The sequence below is a fragment of the Canis lupus genome, chromosome 34 (genome assembly GCF_003254725.2).
Source record: "Canis lupus dingo isolate Sandy chromosome 34, ASM325472v2, whole genome shotgun sequence".
Lineage (NCBI taxonomy): Eukaryota > Metazoa > Chordata > Mammalia > Carnivora > Canidae > Canis > Canis lupus.
Window position 1 is genome coordinate 12,516,134 of NC_064276.1, and position 24,324 is coordinate 12,540,457.

General features: G+C 37.4%; 1 protein-coding gene across 6 annotated transcripts in view; it reads right to left on the bottom strand.

Annotated features, from left to right (window-relative positions):
* Positions 1-4,564: 4,564 nt before the first annotated feature.
* ZMAT3 (zinc finger matrin-type 3) overlaps positions 4,565-24,324 on the bottom strand; it is a 64,712-nt gene continuing 44,952 nt past the window's right edge. For 5 of the 6 annotated variants that reach the window (XM_025451264.3, XM_025451266.3, XM_025451267.3 and 2 more), the window contains 3 exons: positions 21,935-22,101; positions 21,710-21,813; positions 4,565-11,947 (listed from right to left, as the gene is read on the bottom strand). In XM_025451264.3, the coding sequence (XP_025307049.1) occupies positions 11,736-11,947; positions 21,710-21,813; positions 21,935-22,101 (483 nt within the window). In that variant the 3' untranslated portion in view covers positions 4,565-11,735. The remainder of the gene's footprint in view (positions 11,948-21,709; positions 21,814-21,934; positions 22,102-24,324) is intronic. The other variant, XM_035710218.2, reaches the window with a different exon arrangement.

Here is a 24,324-nt window from a genome sequence, read left to right on the forward strand (position 1 = left end):
GTCTTTGAGTTTTGTTGACTGTATCCTTTGCTGTGCAAAAGCTTCTTATCTTGATGAAGTCCCAATAGTTCATTTTTGCTTTTGTTTCTTTTGCCTTCGTGGATGTATCTTGCAAGAAGTTACTGTGGCCGAGTTCAAAAAGGGTGTTGCCTGTGTTCTTCTCTAGGATTTTGATGGAATCTTGTCTCACATTTAGATCTTTCATCCATTTTGAGTTTATCTTTGTGTATGGTGAAAGAGAGTGGTCTAGTTTCATTCTTCTGCATGTGGATGTCCAATTTTCCCAGCACCATTTATTGAAGAGACTGTCTTTCTTCCAATGGATAGTCTTTCCTCCTTTATCGAATATTAGTTGACCATAAAGTTGAGGGTCCACTTCGGGGTTCTCTATTCTCTTCCATTGATCTATGTGTCTGTTTTTGTGCCAGTACCGCACTGTCTTGATGACCACAGCTTTGTAGTACAACCTGAAATCTGGCATTGTGATGCCCCCAGATATGGTTTTCTTTTTTAAAATTCCCCTGGCTATTCGGGGTCTTTTCTGATTCCACACAAATCTTAATATAATTTGTTCTAACTCTCTGAAGAACGTCCATGGTATTTTGATAGGGATTGCATTAAACGTGTATATTGCCCTGGGTAACATTGACATTTTCACAATATTAATTCTGCCAATCCATGAGCATGGAATATTTTTCCATCTCTTTGTGTCTTCCTCAATTTCTTTCAGAAGTGTTCTATAGTTTTGAGGGTATAGATCCTTTACATCTTTGGTTAGGTTTATTCCTAGGTATCTTATGCTTTTGGGTGCAATTGCCATGAATCTTTTAAATTTTTCTCTAATTTCCTGGTTGACCCATTCATCTTTTAGTAGGATCTTTGACCTCCTCTAATTTTTAAGTTTTTAATTTATGTATTCCTGTGTTCAGAGTAACATTATTCACAATAGCCAAAACGTGAAGCAGCCCAAATGTCCACTGACAGATGAATGAATAAACAAAATGTGATATGCACATACATTGGAACATTATTCTGCCCAGAAAGGAAGAAAATTTTTGACACATGCTACCATATGAACCTTAGAGATATTATGCTAAATAAAATAAACCAGTCACAAGAGGACAATACTGTACGATCTCACCTGTATGATGTGCCTATAGTAATCAAACTCATAGAGAAAAAAAGTAGAATGATGGTTGCCATGGGGCTGGAGAGAGAGAAATGGGTGTTATTGTTTAATGGTTATGGAGTTTCAGTGTGTGAAGATGGAAAAAGTTCTGGAGATGGTTAGTGGTAACAATGTATGATTGTGCTTAGTGCCACTGAACTGCAGACTTGAAAATGGTTAAAATGATAAATTTTATATTATGAACATTTTACCACAATTTTTTAGAGCTTTGAATTAAAAAAATCAATGAGGAACAATCAAAGAAGGGCCAGTAAAACATATCTTGGAAATCATATGAGTGCATACCATACAGTTAAAAAGAATGAGATCCACATGTACTGCTATGGAATGATTGCCAAGGCACACTGGTCACCAGAAAAAAAAAAAAAAAGTGTGTATGGAATGCCACCCTTCTCATTGTATAGATTATCTCTGAAAAACACCTAAGAAACTGGGAAGTGCCACCACTTCTGGGGAGGAAAACATGGGAGCATGAGATTAGATTCGTTTAGGAGTTATCTATTCAAAACACTCAACCAATTTTGAAAGAAGATTAATTCTCTAAGTTTTCCATACTCTGAGAGGAGTGAAAAGAAATAACTGGAATTCACATTTACCTCAATTCTAAGTAACGGAAGAGTTAAGAGACATGCCCAGGAACTCACAGGCATTGTGAGCAGAATTGGTACCAGTTATCCTAGTGTGCACTTTTTCTAAATGTTTGAAATATTTAACAAAAGACTTAAAAATATGTCTGCTTAAAAATATTGCCAGATTATTGAAGTATAGTACATTATATTTTCCCCAAAATAAACTATGTTTGGGAAAACTTTTTGTATTTTGCATTTTGTAGTTTAGTTTTTATGTTGTCAGCATCATTTCCACATTCAACATTTGCCCCTATATGTAAATTTTTATTTTTAACAATTTCCTTTGATAAGAGATTTTTCTAATCCTTTGCTTCCAATTTGAGGCTTTCATTGATAATTATTCCTATTTAGTTTCCATGTTTGGTGTTCACATACCCAAAAGTGTATGGGTAAATTTTTTTAAAGCAAAATAGACATGTTTTTAAATCACAAAAAATCATACACACACACACACACACACACACACACACACACACACACACACAGTATTCTGATTCCCAATCCACTGCTTTTCTGACTCTGCAGTCTTTAGTAGCCAAAGGTGTAAAAGAATACACTCCTTGTTATCTCCTAAAGACATGATGATGACTGTCCTTGTTTTATTTATGGATTAAAAACTCCTCTCCTCCACTAGGTGGTTTTTATCTAAAGATCCTGCTTCCAAAGTCCTGCACTAACCACATTCAAACTGCTAACTGTAAGAATTAAAGAGTCCACATGGTGGCACTAGATACCTTTGGTCAAAGTCCATAACCCAGTAAACTATTTCTAAAAAACAGGGATAGAGAAGAGCCTCAGGCATTAGCAAAGATTAAAAATTAAAGCTAGTATGAAAGACATCTTGTTCCTGTCTGGAGGGATGGCTGCCCGCCAAAACATATTTGAAGCTCTAATTACATACTTAAAGACATCCAAAGTGCCAGGCAAATGTTACAGACTCCTATGATGAAGCCTATTTCTTCCAGTGGCAAACACACCTGTTCCTTTGGACATACTTTCATTACAACATACTTCCACATTCTTCCTCCTAATACTCATTTCGCCCCGTCCATCTCCATCTCTCTCCCTCTTACACACATGTACACATATGCATGTACGCACTATGGAGTATATTTGTTGGTGATTTTTTTTTGGGGGGGGGCAGATTCATAATCACATCCCTGTTAAATAATATTTAAAGTGCACAATCGTTGCCTGTATTCATCTTTTTTTAAGTTCCCAAATTTCAATAGTTTATGAATATCCTACAAGAAGGACTAAAACTGGGACACCTGCGTGGCTCAACGGTTGAGCGTCTGCCTTTGGCTCAGGGCCTGATCCTGATTCCCGGAATCAAGTCCCACATTGGACTCCTTGCATGGAGCCTGCTTCTCTGGGTGAATGAATGAATGAACAATGAATAAATAAATATTTTTTAAAAAGGAATAAAACTTGGTGGGTTGTCTCAACTCAGATGATAAATATCTTAAAATTCATCACAAAAAGGTCTATTTCTGATCTCTTAACAATCTTATATTAATTTATAACAGACTGGGAAATTTCATTGCTAGTCTTTTACATACAGGCAATTTTAAAGGATAATGGTGACTAATTTTGAATAGATTTTCAGCAAATATGCTTCAGAAATGCCTAAAGAAAGAAAAGCTAAAAAGCTTAGTAATCAAAGACTCTTTTTTTAAAATGTCCATTATCATAGCTTTATTTTAAGCTAAAGATCTCCTAGAGATGATTTAATAAATGTGCTGCCTTGAGTATTTTTACAACACACAGATTTGATGTGATCTATTCATTCAGAAACAATTTTTTGTGCAGACACAAGAATTTTTCCCATGACAGTAAGTGTATGTGTTGTGCATCTGATTCAACAAACCATAGCCAGCACCTTCCATGCCTATAATCTACTTTTTAAAATGAGCATTTAATTCAAAAGCACATTGCACAGAGTAAACCAGAAGACTTAAATGACCCTACCCCAATAATATATTGTAGTATAAGCTAATGATAAAAGTATTTTTATATGTGAAACACCCGAAAGATTAATGGGTAGATGCCTTTTCACAGTATTTTCAGAAGCAATGATTATGGTCCTGCTAAGCCCAGGGTTTCTCAGAATTTGAAGGGAAGAGAAATTTTAAAATATATCAATAAAATTGAGAACTTATTCCAGTCTCAGGCTAACTCCAGTGATGTAGGGAAAAAGGAGTGTGAGCAGTGAGGTCAAGTCTACCACATGCCCAAGAGCTGACAATCCTCTGCACAAGTTCAAGAAGTCCAAGGCAGATCACGTGCAGACAGATGACTCATAAAACGACAGCCACTCACCATCAGCATTGAAAATAACACTTCAGAGAAAGACAATTATCGTATAATCTCACCCATATGTGGAATTTAAGAAAACAGAGGAGCATAGAAGAAGGGAGGAAATAAATAAAACAAGATGAAATCAGAGAGGGAGACAACCCATTAAAGATTCTTAATCATAGGAAACAAACTGAGGGTCGCTGGAGGGGAGGGGGGTAGGGGAATAAGGTAACTGGGTGATGGGCATGAAGAAGGGCACGTGATGTAACGAGCACTGGGTGTTATATACAACTGATAAGTCACTGAACTCTACCTCTGAAACTAATAATACATTGTATGTTAATTAATTGAATTTAAATAAAATTTGAATAAAAGAAAAAAAGTTAACACCTTAGTGCTGACGTGTGTCCTTTTCCCAGAATCTCCAACTCACAACCAAACCATCTGCAGACAAGACTCAGAAACTGTTTTATTAAATTGAACACAAAATACCTGTTATAATAATGTCAAGCTTTTATCAGAAATCAGTACATAAGTGAGGATACACAGCCAAAATGAGCCATCAACATAAGCAGTGTAAATTTTAAATATCTTTTGGATTTCTATATTCAATATGCTGAAGAAAATGAAACCAAAAAAAGCGATTTCAATTTTACAATTCACAGCTGATTGATTTTAATCCCATGACACTTTTGTCATTTTACAGCCCCAGAATGCAAACAGATTTCCAAATTAGTGACTGGCACTTAGCCCCAACAGCATACACAGATGTTAAACCCCTGTATGACATTTAGAAAAATTTTTAGGAAACAACCCCAATTTCATACAGTTCTGGCTGGCGTTTTTTAGCTATATCCTTTACTAGATTTTTTTCTAGTGAAATAGCAAAAGCAGTTTTAAAAATTTGCCATGCCATTAAATGAAGGGTTCTCCCTTGTTTTTTTTATGATTTTATTCTCTAATTTAAAACAATAACTACACTAAAATGCAATCTTAAAGGTGAAAGCAAAATCAGTTTTGCTTCTGAATCTAGAGCATACAACTCAGAGAGGCAAGTTACTGCCCTAGCAGATACATGGAATGCTTTAGAGCAAAATTTGACATGCTCTAGTAAGGCATTTCAAAGCAGACACACCATACCCAAACTAAATTATTACAATCAGCTGAGGATACCACAAGGTGAACATCAATTAACACAGAATCAACATGAAATTCTTACAAAATGACACATCAATTTACAAAACCACAGAAAGGTGCTCAAGTACCAAAAGAAGGCAATGACCAGCCACTCTAAAAGAGTTTTGTTCCCGTAAATGCCAGATTTGCAGACTAGAAATAAACTTTATATGTGCTTTGCCCTAGGATATCACTCATCCTGACACATGGGGTTACTTTTCCTTAAAAAAATATATCATGTAGAGAATATACATTGAATTAGTGATATAGAACATTTATTTTCACTAGTGAGGGGGTCACTTAAGCACTTACATAGAAAAAGTCATGAGTAATCATGAAGATTATTTAAATGCAAAAAGAAATCTGATAAAACCTGCATTATTAGTTGGTATTAAACAGTGAAATGAGGTTTTTAGCAATTACACTGGCTTAATGAGGAACATGAACATGACCATGAAAAAAATCTTTAAAATCAAAGAATTGTGAAATGCCTAAAAACTAGTCTAATTAGTAAAAAATACATACTTTCATTTTACGGTCCCCAAAGGAATGTTCAGTTATCTTGGAAGCCATGATGCTTATCACAGAAGCACATGAATATGAATCAGGAACAGTGAAGTTTCAATTCTGACTTATCCATTGAATCTTCATGACTTGGAGCAAGTCACTTAAATTCTTCAGATTTTGTCCACAAAAAAATTGGCATAAAAATAAAGGCATATGTCAAAAAACTTTTTCCTAAACAGTACTAGAGTAAAGCTAAGGATGGTTACTAAGGCTCACAATTTCAACAACTCATTGTACAGTACAATCATTTTTGATCCTGCTAATTATGGCTAGAGGAAGGATGGGCAATGACACTTCTCAGGAATTCAAAGGCTTTAGATAACTTAATAGTTTCAACTTTCAAAACTACAAAATCTGTTCTTCTCAAGTTGTTTAAAATAGCTAATCACCTATGCATTTGACTCTACCTCTACGTTCTGGTAGAGCAGGTGAAAGTAATGAGAGACGTGGTATCATGGAGAAAAGCAGCAATAGAATGAATGAGGTATAATAAGCTCATTTAATAAACCTCAATCTGTAATTTACAGTTTTTTAAAGAAGCTGCATAGTTCAGCAAAAATACACCATAAAAGTGGGATAAAGAAAAAATTTTTATGGAATTTTAAAAAGGTATGACAACTAAGCTTTAAAATGACCAACATCAGAAAACTTGAGGTTGGAATGGAGCGGTCTTCCTTCACTTGCTAAGCACATATAAAAACAGAAATCAGAAGGCTTTTAAAGTCCACAAGAGAAAAAACTGTATGTTATTTGGTTCCAGTTATCAACTTTATACACTGCTTTTTAAAAGATAGTAATATTTAAGCAAATAATAAATTCTGGTTAATGACACCTATGTTGAAGTGTTTAAGGGAAATGTATTGTCTGAAATTTACACTGAAGTATGTATTTTAAAATACTCCAAGGACTGATGGATGGATATGTGGTAATACAAGCCTAGTACAGTGTTGATAGTAGAATTCACTGGTAAAATCTTTTCAACTCCAATGTATGTTTAAAATTTTCCATAAATAAAATTAATTTAGCCATGTTTAAAAGACTCAGGCAATTTAGAATTTTAAATTAATTGCAGTGGGAATTTTTGCTTATGGCCTCAAATCCAATTTGTGAAGATCCCTTCTTTAACAGAGAGATGAACAACACAATTAGTAAGTATTGTGGACAAGACAGTCTCTTCTTCACACACTACATTTGCAAGTAAATAATTCTCTCTACAGAGTAGACACGTTTGGAAAAGACCACTGGAATAAAGTTTTTCCAAACCTCAGTGTCAAGCCCTTCCCAGTCCATCATACCACTCTTCACTAAATAAAAATGCAACACAGATCAAGGTGAAAAATAATCTATGACTATTGCCAGCCTGGGATAACTGGATTTATTTTCAGGGTGTACAGTTCCTGATCAATAATGTTAACAATTTTATTCAGTATGAAACTGAAATTGCATTAAACAAAAAAGATGTAGAACACAGAATTCACACAGACCTTTGCTATTCCAAGCTTCTGTTTTACAAATTGTGATTAATGGCAATAATTCTATCATCTCTTCTCTCTGCGAAATGCTAAAACTTGCTAAAGGCACTCATATTCTGGGCTTAACGGAGACAGGGTCACATGTCAGGCCAGTATTTTTTTTTTTTTTTTTGGTAGCTACCCATAAAGGGAATTTACAAATGATCCTCCCATTCATAATGGGAAGAAAAAGTCAAACAGCTATCAGTAGAAACATCATATGAGAAGCTATTTACACAGCTATTTGTCCATTCCGCTAGATTGATAGTAACAGCTTACAATGATAAAGCCAAGAAAAACACAAACCAAGAAAAACAAAAACAAAAGCAACAACAAAATACTATTATGTATGAAACTCCTGAACAATAATTTGGCTGGTAAAAAAAAAAAAAATAGTTGGTCAGGTGGAATATTTTTTAAGCATTTGTTCAAAAGCCTGCATTAAACTTTTGCCTATACTGACAAAATATTACTATTTCTAAAGAATCTCTAATGTCCTATATACACCTCACCAAACTCTTTAGGGAGCACTTTCAGCCTACATTTCAATAATCAGGAGACCAAGTAAGTTCCGAATACACCATCCCTAGGCCTCTCTGTAGAGGATACAATGCCTAACAGTTACCTATCTCCCCTGACACGGTAAGATTCATTTTACACAGGTCACTGGATAGTCCACAAACTGCAGTTGCTCATGGTCCCAGCCAATTCCGGAATAAAGGAATCATCAATCCCATTGCTAATCCTTAGAATCTATCTACAGAGGAAGGTTTAACCAAATATATGTTTATATATGTTTATATATAAACATGAAATATATATTTCTATTACCCTCATTGAAAATGTAGATAGGTAGCTATAAACAAGCATCTCAGTTCTGTAAAATAAGGTAGAAGGAAGATCTAATGCTTCCCTTCAGCTGTGTAAGTCAGAGGAATGTAAGAATGATCTCAGACAGCCATGATTCTTCACTCAATCTCAGAGTTTCAAAAAATCCTAAATGGTTTTCCAAGTTTAATGACTAATTAGAAGGGAAAATAATGAGGAAGAGTTGGAGAAGGAACTTTTTCTAAATGAATGATATAATGATATAAAATATTATTCATCTTGCAGAATTCAGTGCAATAAGAGACAGGCATACACATGTAATAAAAACATGCACATATTTACAAGTTGCAGTACATGATATACAAAGACAAGACCAACAAAGTGTCTTCTGTTCAGTGTGGAGTCAAGGGGATTAACACTGCACACTCAGGTTTGTAGCTTACTTTTTGAAAAAAACACTTCAAAGGCATATGCAATCCCACCTTTTAATTGGAACACAGAATTTTTCCTTTACAACTTCTTGCCCTCAATATCTTAAAAAGAGTTTCTAATTGTTACCTTCTAACATTGACTTAGAATGACAAGTTACACAAAGATATTCACAGAGAAAAGAGACTTTGATGCTGTGAGTTCTCACAGACGATTACTGAAATCTACTGGCTTGACTAAAGGTCTTCCATTGTTTAGGTCTCTGTCGGTCCTTGTATACAGCATATAAAAAGATACTAACGTGACTCCTGGGCAGCACAGGGTGCAGATTCTAGAGCACATTACAAAGCAAGACTGGACTTCACAAAAGGAAACCAACAGAGATCATGTATCACTGACTATGGTAGCAACAACGGCCTTCTTTGACAGGGATAAAAAAAAAATACTGTCTATAAGGAATGCATGAACATGAGAAATTGTACCATGCAGAGATGTATTTATTTAGGTATTTCCTTTCTGACAACCTCTGTCACCCTTTGATTTACCTATGGAACACAAGAGAATATTGCAAGGTAACAAGCCCAAAAGAACTGTCATAGAGATTGGTGATTGGGCAGGGGGTAAGGGAGGTGTGTATGTAACCTCCATAAATGATCATGGATGTTATCAACTTCTTACAGTTTGGAAATTAAGGAGCAAACCGAGTTATTGTAGGCAATATGGTATCTAAAGTGTCATATAAAACAAACACATAGCTCTTTTTTAGTGCAAAGAAATACAAGTAAGAAATAACACTATAAATCTAACTTTTTTCTTTAAAGAAAATGCATTTATGCATTCATAACATCCTTTAAGGGCACTGGGAGACTGGAAACCTGAATATGCAAGGCCAAGAAAAACACCAAGGCCTTTAAGTCCACTACTTTTTATATATAGGTAATGAAATTGTTAAGTGGGGAGAGTGGGGGAAATCCTTCCTTTAATTTTATATGCCAAGGAAAAACTGAAAGTGGGTGGATAAATGCCACTTTTACAAACTGTAAATTCTTATCCATAACCTTTTACTATTACCTGAAATAAGGATCCAATGAAATCTTCTCTATGGTATCACATGAATATATATATATGTGTGAGTGCATATATGTATATAAGTACATACATACACAAATACCCATGTGTGTGTGTACTACACACACACACACACACACACAGACATACAGAGAAAGGGGGAAAAATAAGATTTTTAAATAATTATAGAACCAAGTGGCCAGCACTGTAATATTAAAATCTACCAAAAATTATATGTAGCAGCAAAATGAGTAACCTACTGACCAATAAAATAAGCTCTAAATTGCCCTAATCAGTTGTATAAAAGGATTATTATATTTAGAGTCACAGGTCTAGATAGAATCTCAATAATGTTATTTCATTCTCCAGTTTCCAAGAGGAAAAAAAATTGACTAAACAATTCTATTTTTCAAAAATCACTTCAACAGAAGAGCAACTTGATATTTTACCAGAAGTTAATCCCAAAACTGAATTTTAAATATGGATCTAGATTGCCAAAAAATTGTTCAGAAGTATTAAAGGAAAGGAATGATGATTATAATTTCCTTCTCCTTATCTCGTTGCCTATAGAATTCTCAAAGGAAAAATAGGAGTTTTATTTTTAATTAGTAATATAAGCAATCAAATGTGAATTGACTATAGTGCCAAGATACTGCTCATAATAAACATCCTGGTGAAGGTGGCCTTTCAAAGAAAGTATGGATGAGCACCAGTCTTATCCATGTAAATATAGTAAGTAGATAAAATACAACTAATGAAAGTTCATAGGGTACTCAACTAGTTTACCTAGCCATACACTAGAGCTTCTTATTTTAAAAACAAAATAATAATAATAATAATAATAATAATACTGTTATAATTATCAGATACCGAAGTAATCCATAATGTATTTCTATGGCCTTTAAGGAAGCTGCATTATAAAGAAGGAAACCAAAGTTCATGTATTTTACTACTGAAAATGATGATACTAAAATTTGATCAACTTTTTTTCTAACTCCTCTCTATCTATGAAACAGTAAGATAGTAATAGTATTTTTCAGGACAGACAACAAACTGGCAAGACAGGAAAGAATATAAGTAAAACCTAAGGATCAGTTTATCGAAAAAGTCTGCCAAAACGAATATCAAGAGATCTAAACGTGTGATCAAGACCATCATACAAGTATGTTATTATCAATGAATAACTCTAAACTGAAAAATCAAATACATCTTTACATTTCCCAAAGCCATCTGAAAAATAGATTGTAAAAAAATAGCATATCTATCTTAAACTCATTGGATATTGGAAAAGGGGTCTTGGAAAGCCCATAACATAGTTGGGACATGAAAATGAGCTTATTAAACAAGCTAATTCAACTGAGGCAGGGTGGGGGTAAGGGGAGGAAGGAAGAAGGTGGCATTGAAACATGTAAAATCCACAACTGGAAATGAAATTTCACTGTTTGGAAGTCTATAAGCACACTGGAAGTGTATGAATCCAAGAAAATCTTCATTTCAATCAGTAATGGGAAGACAAGGGGAAAACATGTCCTGGGAAAGACCCGAATAGTTTTATAATAGTATATCCTACTGGCAAGGCATTGCGTTGAGGTGGTTTCTTGGGAAGCCAAACCTTGGGAAACCAAAATCTCTGCTTACCTGTTTTTACCGTTATCTGAAGTAAGAACTCAATAAAATTCTTAATAGTACATAAAATTAAAATTGCAAAGGAAGGTGAAATTTTTTAAATAGTTAAAGCTCTAAGTATCAAGCTACTAGTTGACCAGATCTTGGTCAAGATACAAAGTTATTTCTCATGGGGTAGGTAGGTCACATACTCTAAGTAGCTCAACACAACTGACCTGAAAACGCATCATGACCTAAGAAGCACATTCTTTTCCTTCCCCAGTTTTGACATCTCATGGTACCACTGCAGGTTACAAGTATTGACATTAAGCAGAGGAATGTACTCATATCAAAAGGACCACAAAAGCAGGGCTTGTTGACAGAAGGCAAACAACAGGCAGGAAAAGCTGCTCTATCTGAATACAAATACCACTATACATATCCCAGATTCTCCATCTCATTTCTGTACCGCTGTTCAGACACCTTGCTTTTATGTTGCTTGCTCTCTAAATGCTGTCGGAACTCCATCTCTTCACCGGCCCCAACATTACACATGGAGCAGTAAAACTGGCCACTTGGAGTAACACACATGGCCAGATCTCGTGGGATTCTCTGCCGAGAGCGGGGATTGAAGTAAGGACCTGCTAGAGCAAGAGATAAAAATAATGTATTCCCTTCAAAATATTCACTAAATAAATGACAATAGTCTGATTATCACTGTGATTTGTCATGCTAACATCAAATTATAGAATTCATTGATTCTCAGCTTTAAATGAAAGCAAAAGTAATATTTTTAAACTACAATTTTATATAGGTTCAATCTAAAAAGCTAAAATGATTACTCCAACTATTATCAGAAAGGTTACTGTAGAGCAAAACCCAAGCTCTAAATGACAGTGTCTCTTAAAAGTAAATAAAAATTTTTTAATTGTTTAACTTCCAGACATTATATGAAAAGTTTTATAATTATGCTAACTCTTTAACCCAAAAATTCTACTTCTAAGAATTATCCTAAGAAAACAGAATTCTTCCATGGAGACTTATCAACAAGGATATTATTTCATCAGTGTGCATACAAGTTTTTAAGAGAGGATGTGAGAAAAGGAGAGATCAAATACATGATTTGAAAAATTATGGTAATGAATGGAATGGAAAACCATGCAGTCACTATAAGTAATGAAAACCCTGATTTTCTTTGATTACATGAAAATGTGGTTATAATATGCTATTAAGTAAAATAAGAATATCACAAAATATAATCATATTTCTATTGTCTATATTTCTTTTTTTTTTTTTTTTTTAATTTTTATTTATTTACGATAGTCACACAGAGAGAGAGAGGCAGAGACACAGGCAGAGGGAGAAGCAGGCTCCATGCACCGGGAGCCCGACATGGGATTCGATCCCGGGTCTCCAAGATCGCGCCCCGGGCCAAAGGCAGGCGCCAAACCGCTGCGCCACCCAGGGATCCCTCTATTGTGTATATTTCTATATTAGAATCTATTTCTATATTCTAATATACAGAGAGATGAGAATGACATATACAAAAATGGTAGAATTAGCAATTTTTTTTTTTTTTACATAACTGACTTCTTTTTTTAACTATGTTAAATTGAATTTACTGGACTGGTGCATTAAAAAAAAAAAGCTAATCTATAATTACTTGAATAAATTCTCCTTAAGCCTTCAAAATACTCATTGTGGCATTTTTATAGGTAAACCAAATTAGGTTTTTAGGTTTAAGGAGTTTTGTTTGTTTCTATTGAAGTATAGCTGACACACAATGTTACATTAGTTTCAGGTGTACAACAGTGACCGCACATCTCTATACATTATGCTGTGCTCATCACAAATGTAGCCCATCTGTCACCATACAACACTATTACAATACCACTGACTATATTCACTATGCTCTATCTTTTATACCCTGATTTCTTTGCTCCATAACTAGAAGCCTGTATCTCCCACTCGCCTTGACCACTTTGCCCAACCCACCCCCTCTTCCCTAACAACCACTTGTTTTCTGTATTTACTTAGCATAATACCCTCTAGGTCTATCCATGTTGTTGCAAATAGGAAGATCTCATTCATTTTCATGACTGGAGTAATATTCCATAGCGTGCATGTGTGTGTGTGTATGTGTGTGTGTGTGTATGCGCGCATGCACGCACCACACCTTTATCCATTCATTTATCAATGGATACTTGGGTGCTTCCATATCTTGGCTATTGTAAGTAACACTGCAATAAACACAGGAGTGCATGTATCTTTTAAAGACAGTATTTTGGTTTTCTTTGGGTAAATATGCAGTTATATAATAGACTTCTTAAGTTGGACCATTGCTTATTAATTTTTGCTTTTCTATTATACTAAATAAGACTTTTCTCAAAATATTATTTTCACTGTATCCTACAAAGTTTAATATATTCTTATTACTGCTTGATTTTAGGAATTTTTAATTTTTAATTTTCAGCATGATTTCTTCTTTAATCCAGGAGTTACTTACAAGTGTTTTAAAATTTCCAAACAAATGGAAATTTTGTAGGGTTTTTTAAAAATATCCTTTTTGTTATTGACCTCTCATTTAATTGTATTCTGGCTAGAAAACGTAGTCTAAATTGCCCTCTGTCCTAAAGTTTGTTTTATCTAATATTAATACGGCTATCTCAGCTTCCTTCATTTTAGCTGAATTTTTTTTATTTTTTTCATTTTTAAAATTTAAATTCAATTAATTAACATATGGAGCATTATTAGTTTCAGAGATAGAGTTCAGTGATTCATCAGATTTCTGTAACACCCAGTGCTCAATACATCTCAGCTGAATTTTTTAAGCAAATCTTATAATCTTTGTCTTATCTGGGACTTCAGTAAATTCACACTTACTATAATCACTGATACATGTTTCAACTCTTTTTTTTTAAGATTTTATTTATTTATTCTTGAGAGACACAGAGAGAAAGGCAGAGATATAGGCAGATGGAGAAGGAGGCTCCCTGCAGGGAGCCTAATAATAGGGACTCGATCCCAGTACCCCAGGATCATAACCTGAGTCAAAGACAGACACTCAACCACTGAGCCACCCAGGCATCCCTATTGTCCAACTTTTATTAATCATATCACATTATGTTTTCTATATATGTCCCTTTTTTCTAAGTTTCTCTTGCCTGTCCAATTAACTTTTTTTGGTTTTATTTTGGAGGTTTGTTTTGTTTTTTATTTATTCATGAGACACAGAGAGAGAGGCAGAGACACAGGCAGAGGGAGAAGCTGGCCCCTCGCAGGGAGCTCAAAGTGGAACTCAATCCCAGGACTCCAGGATCAAGCCCTGAGCCAAAGGCAGATGCTCAACCACTGAGCCACCCGGGTGTCCCAACTTTTTTTGTTTTTCATTTGACTTACAATTCACATGAATTACCTCTGCTGGTATATGTGTGCATTGGAGGCTGTGATAGGGGGATGATGAAGGACTATTCAGAGTCAGAAAATACAGAAAACACTCCTCTAAAGGAGCACTTCTCAACTAAAGGTGTATATCAGAATCACTGAGGAAGCATTTTCAAAACATGTATGTCTGGGTCCCACTCCAAATTTACTGACTGAAAATCTTTAAGCCACAGGTCAGGCATGTGTATTTTATAAAAACTCCCCCAGTGGGGGAGGAGCAAGATGGCGGAGGAGTAGGGTCTCCAAATCACCTGTCTCCACCAAACTACCTAGAAAACCTTCAAATTATCCTGAAAATCTATGAATTCGGCCTGAGATTCAAAGAGAGACCAGCTGGAATGCTACAGTGAGAAGAGTTCGCGCATCTATCAAGGTAGGAAGACGGGGAAAAAGAAATAAAGGAACAAAGGCCTCCAAGGGGGAGGGGCCCCGCGAGGAGCCGGGCTGAGGCCGGGGCGAGTGTCCCCAGGACAGGAGAGCCCCGTCCCGGAGACGCAGGAGCTGCACCGACCTTCCCGGGGGAAAGGGGCTCGCGGGGAGGTGGAGCAGGACCCAGGAGGGCGGGGAGGCCCTCGGGCTCCCTGGGACAGTAACAGCAACTGCGCGCCCAGGAGAGTGCGCCGAGCTCCCTAAGGGCTGCAGCGCGCACGGCGGGACCCGGCGGGACCCGGAGCAGCTGAAGGGGCTCGGGCGGCGGCTCCGCGGAGGGGGCTGCGGGGCCCCGGGAGCAGCTCGGAGGGGCTCGGGCAGAAGAAGAGGCTCCGTGCGGTGGGGGCTGCGCGGTTCCAGGAGCAGCTCGGAGGGGCTCGGGCGGCAGCTCCGCGGAGGGGGTTGCGCGGCCCGGGAGCGCGAATCCACCAGCGCAGGCCCCGGAGCACAGGGCGCCGGGACACAGCCCAGGATCCCGCCTCCCCCGGGACAGGCAGAGGCCGGGAGGGCCCAGGACCGCAAAGACGCTCCTGCCCCAGCTGAGCAGATCAGCGGCCCCGCCCCGGAGCCTCCAGGCCCTGCAGACGGAGTTCCTGCCGGAGCTGAATCCAGGTTTCCAGAGCTGCCCCGCCACTGGGGCTGTTCCTCCTGCGGCCTCACGGGGTAAACAACCCCCACCGAGCCCTGCACCAGGCAGGGGCACAGCAGCTCCCCCAACTGCTAACACCTGAAAATCAGCACAACAGGCCCCTCCCCCAGAACACCAGCTAGACTGACAACTTCCAGGAGAAGCCAAGGGACTTAAAGAACACAGAATCAGAAGATACTCCCCGGTGGTTCTTTTTTTTGTTTGTTTGTTTTTGTTTTTGTTTTTGTTTTGTTTTGCTTTTTGATTTGTTTCCTTCCCCCACCCCCTTTTTTTCTCCTTTCTTTTTCTTTCTCTTTTTCTTCTTTTTTTTTTTTTTTTTTTTTTTCGTTTTTTTTTCTTTTTCTTCCCTTTTTTTTTCTCTTTCTCTTTTCTTTCCTTCTTTCTCTCCTCTCTTTTTCTCTTTTTCCCAATACAACTTGCTTTTGGCCACTCTGCACTGAGCAAAATGACTAGAAGGAAAACCTCACCTCAAAAGAAAGAATCAGAAACAGTCCTCTCTCCCACAGAGTTACAAAATCTGGATTACAATTCAATGTCAGAAAGCCAATTCAGAAGCACTATTATACAGCTACTGGTGGCTCTAGAAAAAAGTATAAAGGACTCAAGAGACTTCATGACTGCAGAATTTAGAGCTAATCAGGCAGAAATTAAAAACCAATTGAATGAGATGCAATCCAAACTAGAAGTCCTAACGACGAGGGTTAACGAGGTGGAAGAACGAGTGAGTGACCTAGAAGACAAGTTGACAGCAAAGAGGGAAACTGAGGAAAAAAGAGACAAACAATTAAAAGACCATGAAGATAGATTAAGGGAAATAAATGACAGCCTGAGGAAGAAAAACCTACGTTTAATTGGGGTTCCCGAGGGCGCCGAAAGGGACAGAGGGCCAGAATATGTATTTGAACAAATTCTAGCTGAAAACTTTCCTAATCTGGGAAGGGAAACAGGCATTCAGATCCAGGAAATAGAGAGATCCCCCCCTAAAATCAATAAAAACCGTTCAACACCTCGACATTTAATTGTGAAGCTTGCAAATTCCAAAGATAAGGAGAAGATCCTTAAAGCAGCAAGAGACAAGAAATCCCTGACTTTTATGGGGAGGAGTATTAGGGTAACAGCAGACCTCTCCACAGAGACCTGGCAGGCCAGAAAGGGCTGGCAGGATATATTCAGGGTCCTAAATGAAAAGAACATGCAACCAAGAATACTTTATCCAGCAAGGCTCTCATTCAAAATGGAAGGAGAGATAAAGAGCTTCCAAGACAGGCAGCAACTAAAAGAATATGTGACCTCCAAACCAGCTCTGCAAGAAATTTTAAGGGGGCCTCTTAAAATTCCCCTTTAAGAAGAAGTTCAGTGGAACAGTCCACAAAAACAAAGACTGAATAGATATCATGATGACACTAAACTCATATCTCTCAATAGTAACTCTGAATGTGAACGGGCTTAATGACCCCATCAAAAGGCGCAGGGTTTCAGACTGGATAAAAAAGCAGGACCCATCTATTTGCTGTCTACAAGAGACTCATTTTAGACAGAAGGACACCTACAGCCTGAAAATAAAAGGTTGGAGAACCATTTACCATTCGAATGGTCCTCAAAAGAAAGCAGGGGTAGCCATCCTTATATCAGATAAACTAAAATTTACCCCAAAGACTGTAGTGAGAGATGAAGAGGGACACTATATCATACTTAAAGGATCTATTCAACAAGAGGACTTAACAATCCTCAATATATATGCTCCGAATGTGGGAGCTGCCAAATATATAAATCAATTATTAACCAAAGTGAAGAAATACTTAGATAATAATACACTTATACTTGGTGACTTCAATCTAGCTCTTTCTATACTCGATAGGTCTTCTAAGCAAAACATCTCCAAAGAAACGAGAGCTTTAAATGATACACTGGACCAGATGGATTTCACAGATATCTACAGAACTTTACATCCAAACTCAACTGAATACACATTCTTCTCAAGCGCACATGGAACTTTCTCCAGAATAGACCACATATTGGGTCACAAATCGGGTCTGAACCGATACCAAAAGATTGGGATTGTCCCCTGCATATTCTCGGACCATAATGCCTTGAAATTAGAACTAAATCACAACAAGAAGTTTGGAAGGACCTCAAACACATGGAGGTTAAGGACCATCCTGCTAAAAGATAAAAGGGTCAACCAGGAAATTAAGGAAGAATTAAAAAGATTCATGGAAACTAATGAGAATGAAGATACAACCGTTCAAAATCTTTGGGATGCAGCAAAAGCAGTCCTAAGGGGGAAATACATCGCAATACAAGCATCCATTCAAAAACTGGAAAGAACTCAAATACAAAAGCTAACCTTACACATAAAGGAGCTAGAGAAAAAACAGCAAATAGATCCTACACCCAAGAGAAGAAGGGAGCTAATAAAGATTCGAGCAGAACTCAACGAAATCGAGACGAGAAGAACTGTGGAACAGATCAACAGAACCAGGAGTTGGTTCTTTGAAAGAATTAATAAGATAGATAAACCATTAGCCAGCCTTATTAAAAAGAAGAGAGAGAAGACTCAAATTAATAAAATCATGAATGAGAAAGGAGAGATCACTACCAACACCAAGGAAATACAAACGATTTTAAAAACATATTATGAACAGCTATACGCCAATAAATTAGGCAATCTAGAAGAAATGGACGCATTCCTGGAAAGCCACAAACTACCAAAACTGGAACAGGAAGAAATAGAAAACCTGAACAGGCCAATAACCAGGGAGGAAATTGAAGCAGTCATCAAAAACCTCCCAAGACACAAGAGTCCAGGGCCAGATGGCTTCCCAGGAGAATTTTATCAAACGTTTAAAGAAGAAATCATACCTATTCTCCTAAAGCTGTTTGGAAAGATAGAAAGAGATGGAGTACTTCCAAATTCGTTCTATGAAGCCAGCATCACCTTAATTCCAAAGCCAGACAAAGACCCCGCCAAAAAGGAGAATTACAGACCAATATCCCTGATGAACATGGATGCAAAAATTCTCAACAAGATACTGGCCAATAGGATCCAACAGTACATTAAGAAAATTATTCACCATGACCAAGTAGGATTTATCCCTGGGACACAAGGCTGGTTCAACACCCGTAAAACAATCAATGTGATTCATCATATCAGCAAGAGAAAAACCAAGAACCATATGATCCTCTCATTGGATGCAGAGAAAGCATTTGACAAAATACAGCATCCATTCCTGATCAAAACTCTTCAGAGTGTAGGGATAGAGGGAACATTCCTCGACATCTTAAAAGCCATCTATGAAAAGCCCACAGCAAATATCATTCTCAATGGGGAAGCACTGGGAGCCTTTCCCCTAAGATCAGGAACAAGACAGGGATGTCCACTCTCACCACTGCTATTCAACATAGTACTGGAAGTCCTAGCCTCAGCAATCAGACAACAAAAAGACATTAAAGGCATTCAAATTGGCAAAGAAGAAGTCAAACTCTCCCTCTTCGCCGATGACATGATACTCTACATAGAAAACCCAAAAGTCTCCACCCCAAGATTGCTAGAACTCATACAGCAATTCGGTAGCGTGGCAGGATACAAAATCAATGCCCAGAAGTCAGTGGCATTTCTATACACTAACAATGAGACTGAAGAAAGAGAAATTAAGGAGTCAATCCCATTTACAATTGCACCCAAAAGCATAAGATACCTAGGAATAAACCTCACCAAAGATGTAAAGGATCTATACCCTCAAAACTATAGAACACTTCTGAAAGAAATTGAGGAAGACACAAAGAGATGGAAAAATATTCCATGCTCATGGATTGGCAGAATTAATATTGTGAAAATGTCAATGTTACCCAGGGCAATATACACGTTTAATGCAATCCCTATCAAAATACCATGGACTTTCTTCAGAGAGTTAGAACAAATTATTTTAAGATTTGTGTGGAATCAGAAAAGACCCCGAATAGCCAGGGGAATTTTAAAAAAGAAAACCATATCTGGGGGCATCACAATGCCAGATTTCAGGTTGTACTACAAAGCTGTGGTCATCAAGACAGTGTGGTACTGGCACAAAAACAGACGCATAGATCAGTGGAACAGAATAGAGAATCCAGAAGTGGACCCTGAACTTTATGGGCAACTAATATTCGATAAAGGAGGAAAGACTATCCATTGGAAGAAAGACAGTCTCTTCAATAAATGGTGCTGGGAAAATTGGACATCCACATGCAGAAGAATGAAACTAGACCACTCTCTTTCACCATACACAAAGATAAACTCAAAATGGATGAAAGATCTAAATGTGAGACAAGATTCCATCAAAATCCTAGAGAAGAACACAGGCAACACCCTTTTTGAACTCGGCCATAGTAACTTCTTGCAAGATACATCCACGAAGGCAAAAGAAACAAAAGCAAAAATGAACTATTGGGACTTCATCAAGATAAGAAGCTTTTGCACAGCAAAGGATACAGTCAACAAAACTCAAAGACAACCTACAGAATGGGAGAAGATATTTGCAAATGACATATCAGATAAAGGGCTAGTTTCCAAGATCTATAAAGAACTTATTAAACTCAACACCAAAGAAACAAACAATCCAATCATGAAATGGGCAAAAGACATGAACAGAAATCTCACAGAAGAAGACATAGACATGGCCAACATGCACATGAGAAAATGCTCTGCATCACTTGCCATCAGGGAAATACAAATCAAAACCACAATGAGATACCACCTCACACCAGTGAGAATGGGAAAAATTAACAAGGCAGGAAACAACAAATGTTGGAGAGGATGTGGAGAAAAGGGAACCCTCTTACACTGTTGGTGGGAATGTGAACTGGTGCAGCCACTGTGGAAAACTGTGTGGAGGTTCCTCAAACAGTTAAAAATATACCTGCCCTACGACCCAGCAATTGCACTGTTGGGGATTTACCCCAAAGATACAAATGCAATGAAACGCTGGGACACCTGCACCCCGATGTTTCTAGCAGCAATGGCCACGATAGCCAAACTGTGGAAGGAGCCTCGGTGTCCAACGAAAGATGAATGGATAAAGAAGATGTGGTTTATGTATACAATGGAATATTACTCAGCTATTAGAAATGACAAATACCCACCATTTGCTTCAACGTGGATGGAACTGGAGGGTATTATGCTGAGTGAAGTAAGTCAGTCGGAGAAGGACAAACATTATATGTTCTCATTCATTTGGGGAATATAAATAATAGTGAAAGGGAAAATAAGGGAAGGGAGAAGAAATGTGCGGGAAATATCAGAAAGGGAGACAGAACATAAAGACTGCTAACTCTGGGAAACGAACTAGGGGTGGTAGAAGGGGAGGAGGGCGGGGGGTGGGAGTGAATGGGTGACGGGCACTGGGTGTTATTCTGTATGTTAGTAAATTGAACACCAATAAAAAAAAAAAAAAAAAAAGAAAAAAAAAAAAAAAAAAAAAAAAAAAAAAAAAAAAACTCCCCCAGTGATTCTGATTTACTACCCCAGTTAAAATCTACTGCTTAATCTTTTTTATTTTCCCCAAAAATTGAAGATTTAACATGGTACAACTTTAAACCCAAATAACCCATATTTATAATGCATTTTACATTTCTCGGCTGGCAAACACCAGAAACTGTATAAAGGGACCATGAGCAGAGACCTTAAAACATAAACTCTAATTTAAAATCAAAATAAACAATATACTAAACCAAAAATAAATAAATAAATATGACCTGAAATAAACACCAGCTTGAAAAGCCACTAGACAAATTGATCAGACTGATGAACTAAACTCAAATTCTCAGGGCTGTTACCATTAAAGGAAATAAAAATAAAGAAGACCACTTGCAGAATGTAGTCAAGGTACATGGAAAATCCACAAGATACCTGAATTATTCTGTACTGTATACATATTATTCCTCCTATTAGGCATCATCTTATACTCATTCCCTTCTTTCCGGGTCCGCCGCTGACCAGCCTCTGAGGCTTCCCTGGAGAAAAGAAATTTTAAAAGCGTGAGACTTCTAAACAAGGATTTCTTTCAACTCTTTTTCTCTAAAGATAGTCAGTCTTACACAACACTTTGGCCTGAGAGAAAATGGCAATACCTACGAGAATGAGTTACTCTGAGCTTCCGCCAGCCGCAGCCTCTTGGCATGATTCTTCCCTTGATAGTGAGCCTGAGCCACAGCCGGAGAACTAAAGGAGGCGTCACAGAGCTTACAGTAATCGTTCTCTGTGGCCAGGATCACTCTGCCTCCTGGCTTAAAGGAACCCATCTGACATCAAAGACACAAGAGACAAAGTTAAAAAAAAAAAAAAAAAAAAAAAAGGTGGAGCTTATTCCCTCTTCCCCTTCAAAGTTTCTTCTAAGAGTTGAAAAATAAGCAAAAGTTATGATAAGACTGCAAGCACTCAACTTTATACGGAAAGGATGTACTTCATTCCAGAAAAACAACAACAAAGAGAAAAAGGAAAAAAGGCTAGGAGCCCCCATCACAGTTTTGTATTATGATCACCTATGTACCAAACCGGTTATTTGGTATCTCCAATGGCTTGTTTGGCTTGTTTCTATCTCCATGGAGACATTTTTTTAAAAATGCATAGAAGATACAGGAAGGTAAAGGGAAAGCCGAAAATCACATGACCAGAAAGGTAAAGTCCTTCCAGAATCCATCAATAAATATTTACTGTTTATAGGACTTGCTACCAAATGCAGAAAAGATATGCAGACATATATTCACAAATGAGCCTCTGTTCCCCAAAAAGTCTACAAATTAGCTACAGATATAACATATCTAGGGAAAAATAACTAGCAGATTCAGGCAACTGTATTCAGGCTGAGAAACAAGTTCAGAGAAACCTACCACATACTGTTGGGTTAACAAAAATAGACATACTAGATTTTAGCTAGAGGAGAATAAAATACATAATAAAGAGACTGGAAGCATATCCTATCAGGGCCAGTTGAAGAAACAGCACTGTTTTCACCTGGATAGGCAGATTTTTCTAGGGGGACAGAAAAGCAGTCTCCAAAAATCACAAAGGGCTACGCTATGAAAGAAGGTTATGGCTGTTTGCTCAGGGAGGGGAAGCCAGCTGAAAACAATCCCAAGTGGGGAGTGGCTGTCCTGTCCAGAGCAGCCTTCAAGAATCGGCCCTGAAAACTGCTCAGCCTGAAAATCTGTGTAGGTATTTTCCTATTCTCTGATTCTGTTTTTATCTTTTCTCATTTACCCCACAAATTCATGAGGTTGGAGGAACAGATATTGCCATTCACGTTTTAAATACTGGAAAACTGACATTCAGAAAAGTAAAATTATACCACGGCAGCTAGGAGTAGAGGTCCAAGGTTGAAAGAAATTCTTGTTCCACCACTTCACAAGATGCATAACACCATGGACAAGTTACTTAGTTTATCTGAGCTTCTAATAAGCTTCCAAGTGAGACAAATGCTGCCGGCCCATGAATTACACTCCCAGTAAGAAGGTCAATACCTCTAATTTATTGGAAACATTAAATGAAGTTCAGGACCCAGGACTAGAATGAGGCAAGGCAAACATTTGCCAAGGGCAAGAAATTTAAAGGTGCGTCAAAAAACTCAGCAATCAAGATAAATAATATTTTAATGGAACATTTATACAAATCAAACCGAATATAAAAAATCACTGTAAACAAAATAGCAAAATGTTAAATAAAGACAGGATCAGTAACAGTGCCATGACAAGCAATACTGCAGCCTGAGGCAAATCAATAATACTTACCTGTCTTTAAGTTTTTGACACTTTGTTTACCACTGATTTTTTCACATTAATTTGGATTTTTAAAATATTACATTAAAATATTTATCTTTATTACTCAGTGTTTTGGCTCCCTCTTAAATTTTGTGCCTCAGTCAAGTGCATCCTCACCTCACCTTAGTCCCAGCCCTGAATGAAGTAATGCATGAAAAGTGCTTAGAGTGTCTGGCATAGTAAGTACTCAATTAGAGTTATTATTATTTATGACCACGTATTGTTCTATGGACAAAGACAGATTAAGGAATGCAATACATATTTCAGAGGCTATTAAAGTACAGCACTATCTGCCTAAAACACCTGCTTTATCTACCAAACAGTGAAAGGAACTTGGATCTCAAGTATGTGTCAGTATACTAAAGTTCAGGAAAAGTTTACACAGGCAATCTCCACAGAGGTAAGAAAGGGGCAATCTCAAAAAACTGACCTTGCTGGAAGGCAAAATATAAAGTAAATGGGATTAACTACTCTAAAGATAATAAATACTGAAAAACCTCTCTTGTCATTCAGGGCACAGCCTAGACATTCAGGGTCCTTTGACCCAGAATTCTGAGAAATGCATAGAGAAAGGTACAAGTGACAATTTTTCTTTATTTCATGCATCACAACCAAAGCCAATGAGAAATCTCAAGGTCATGGATGTTGGCATGCTTTACATCCAGCACCACAGTTCGAGGCATTATAAGTGCCAAGAAGAACCTTTCA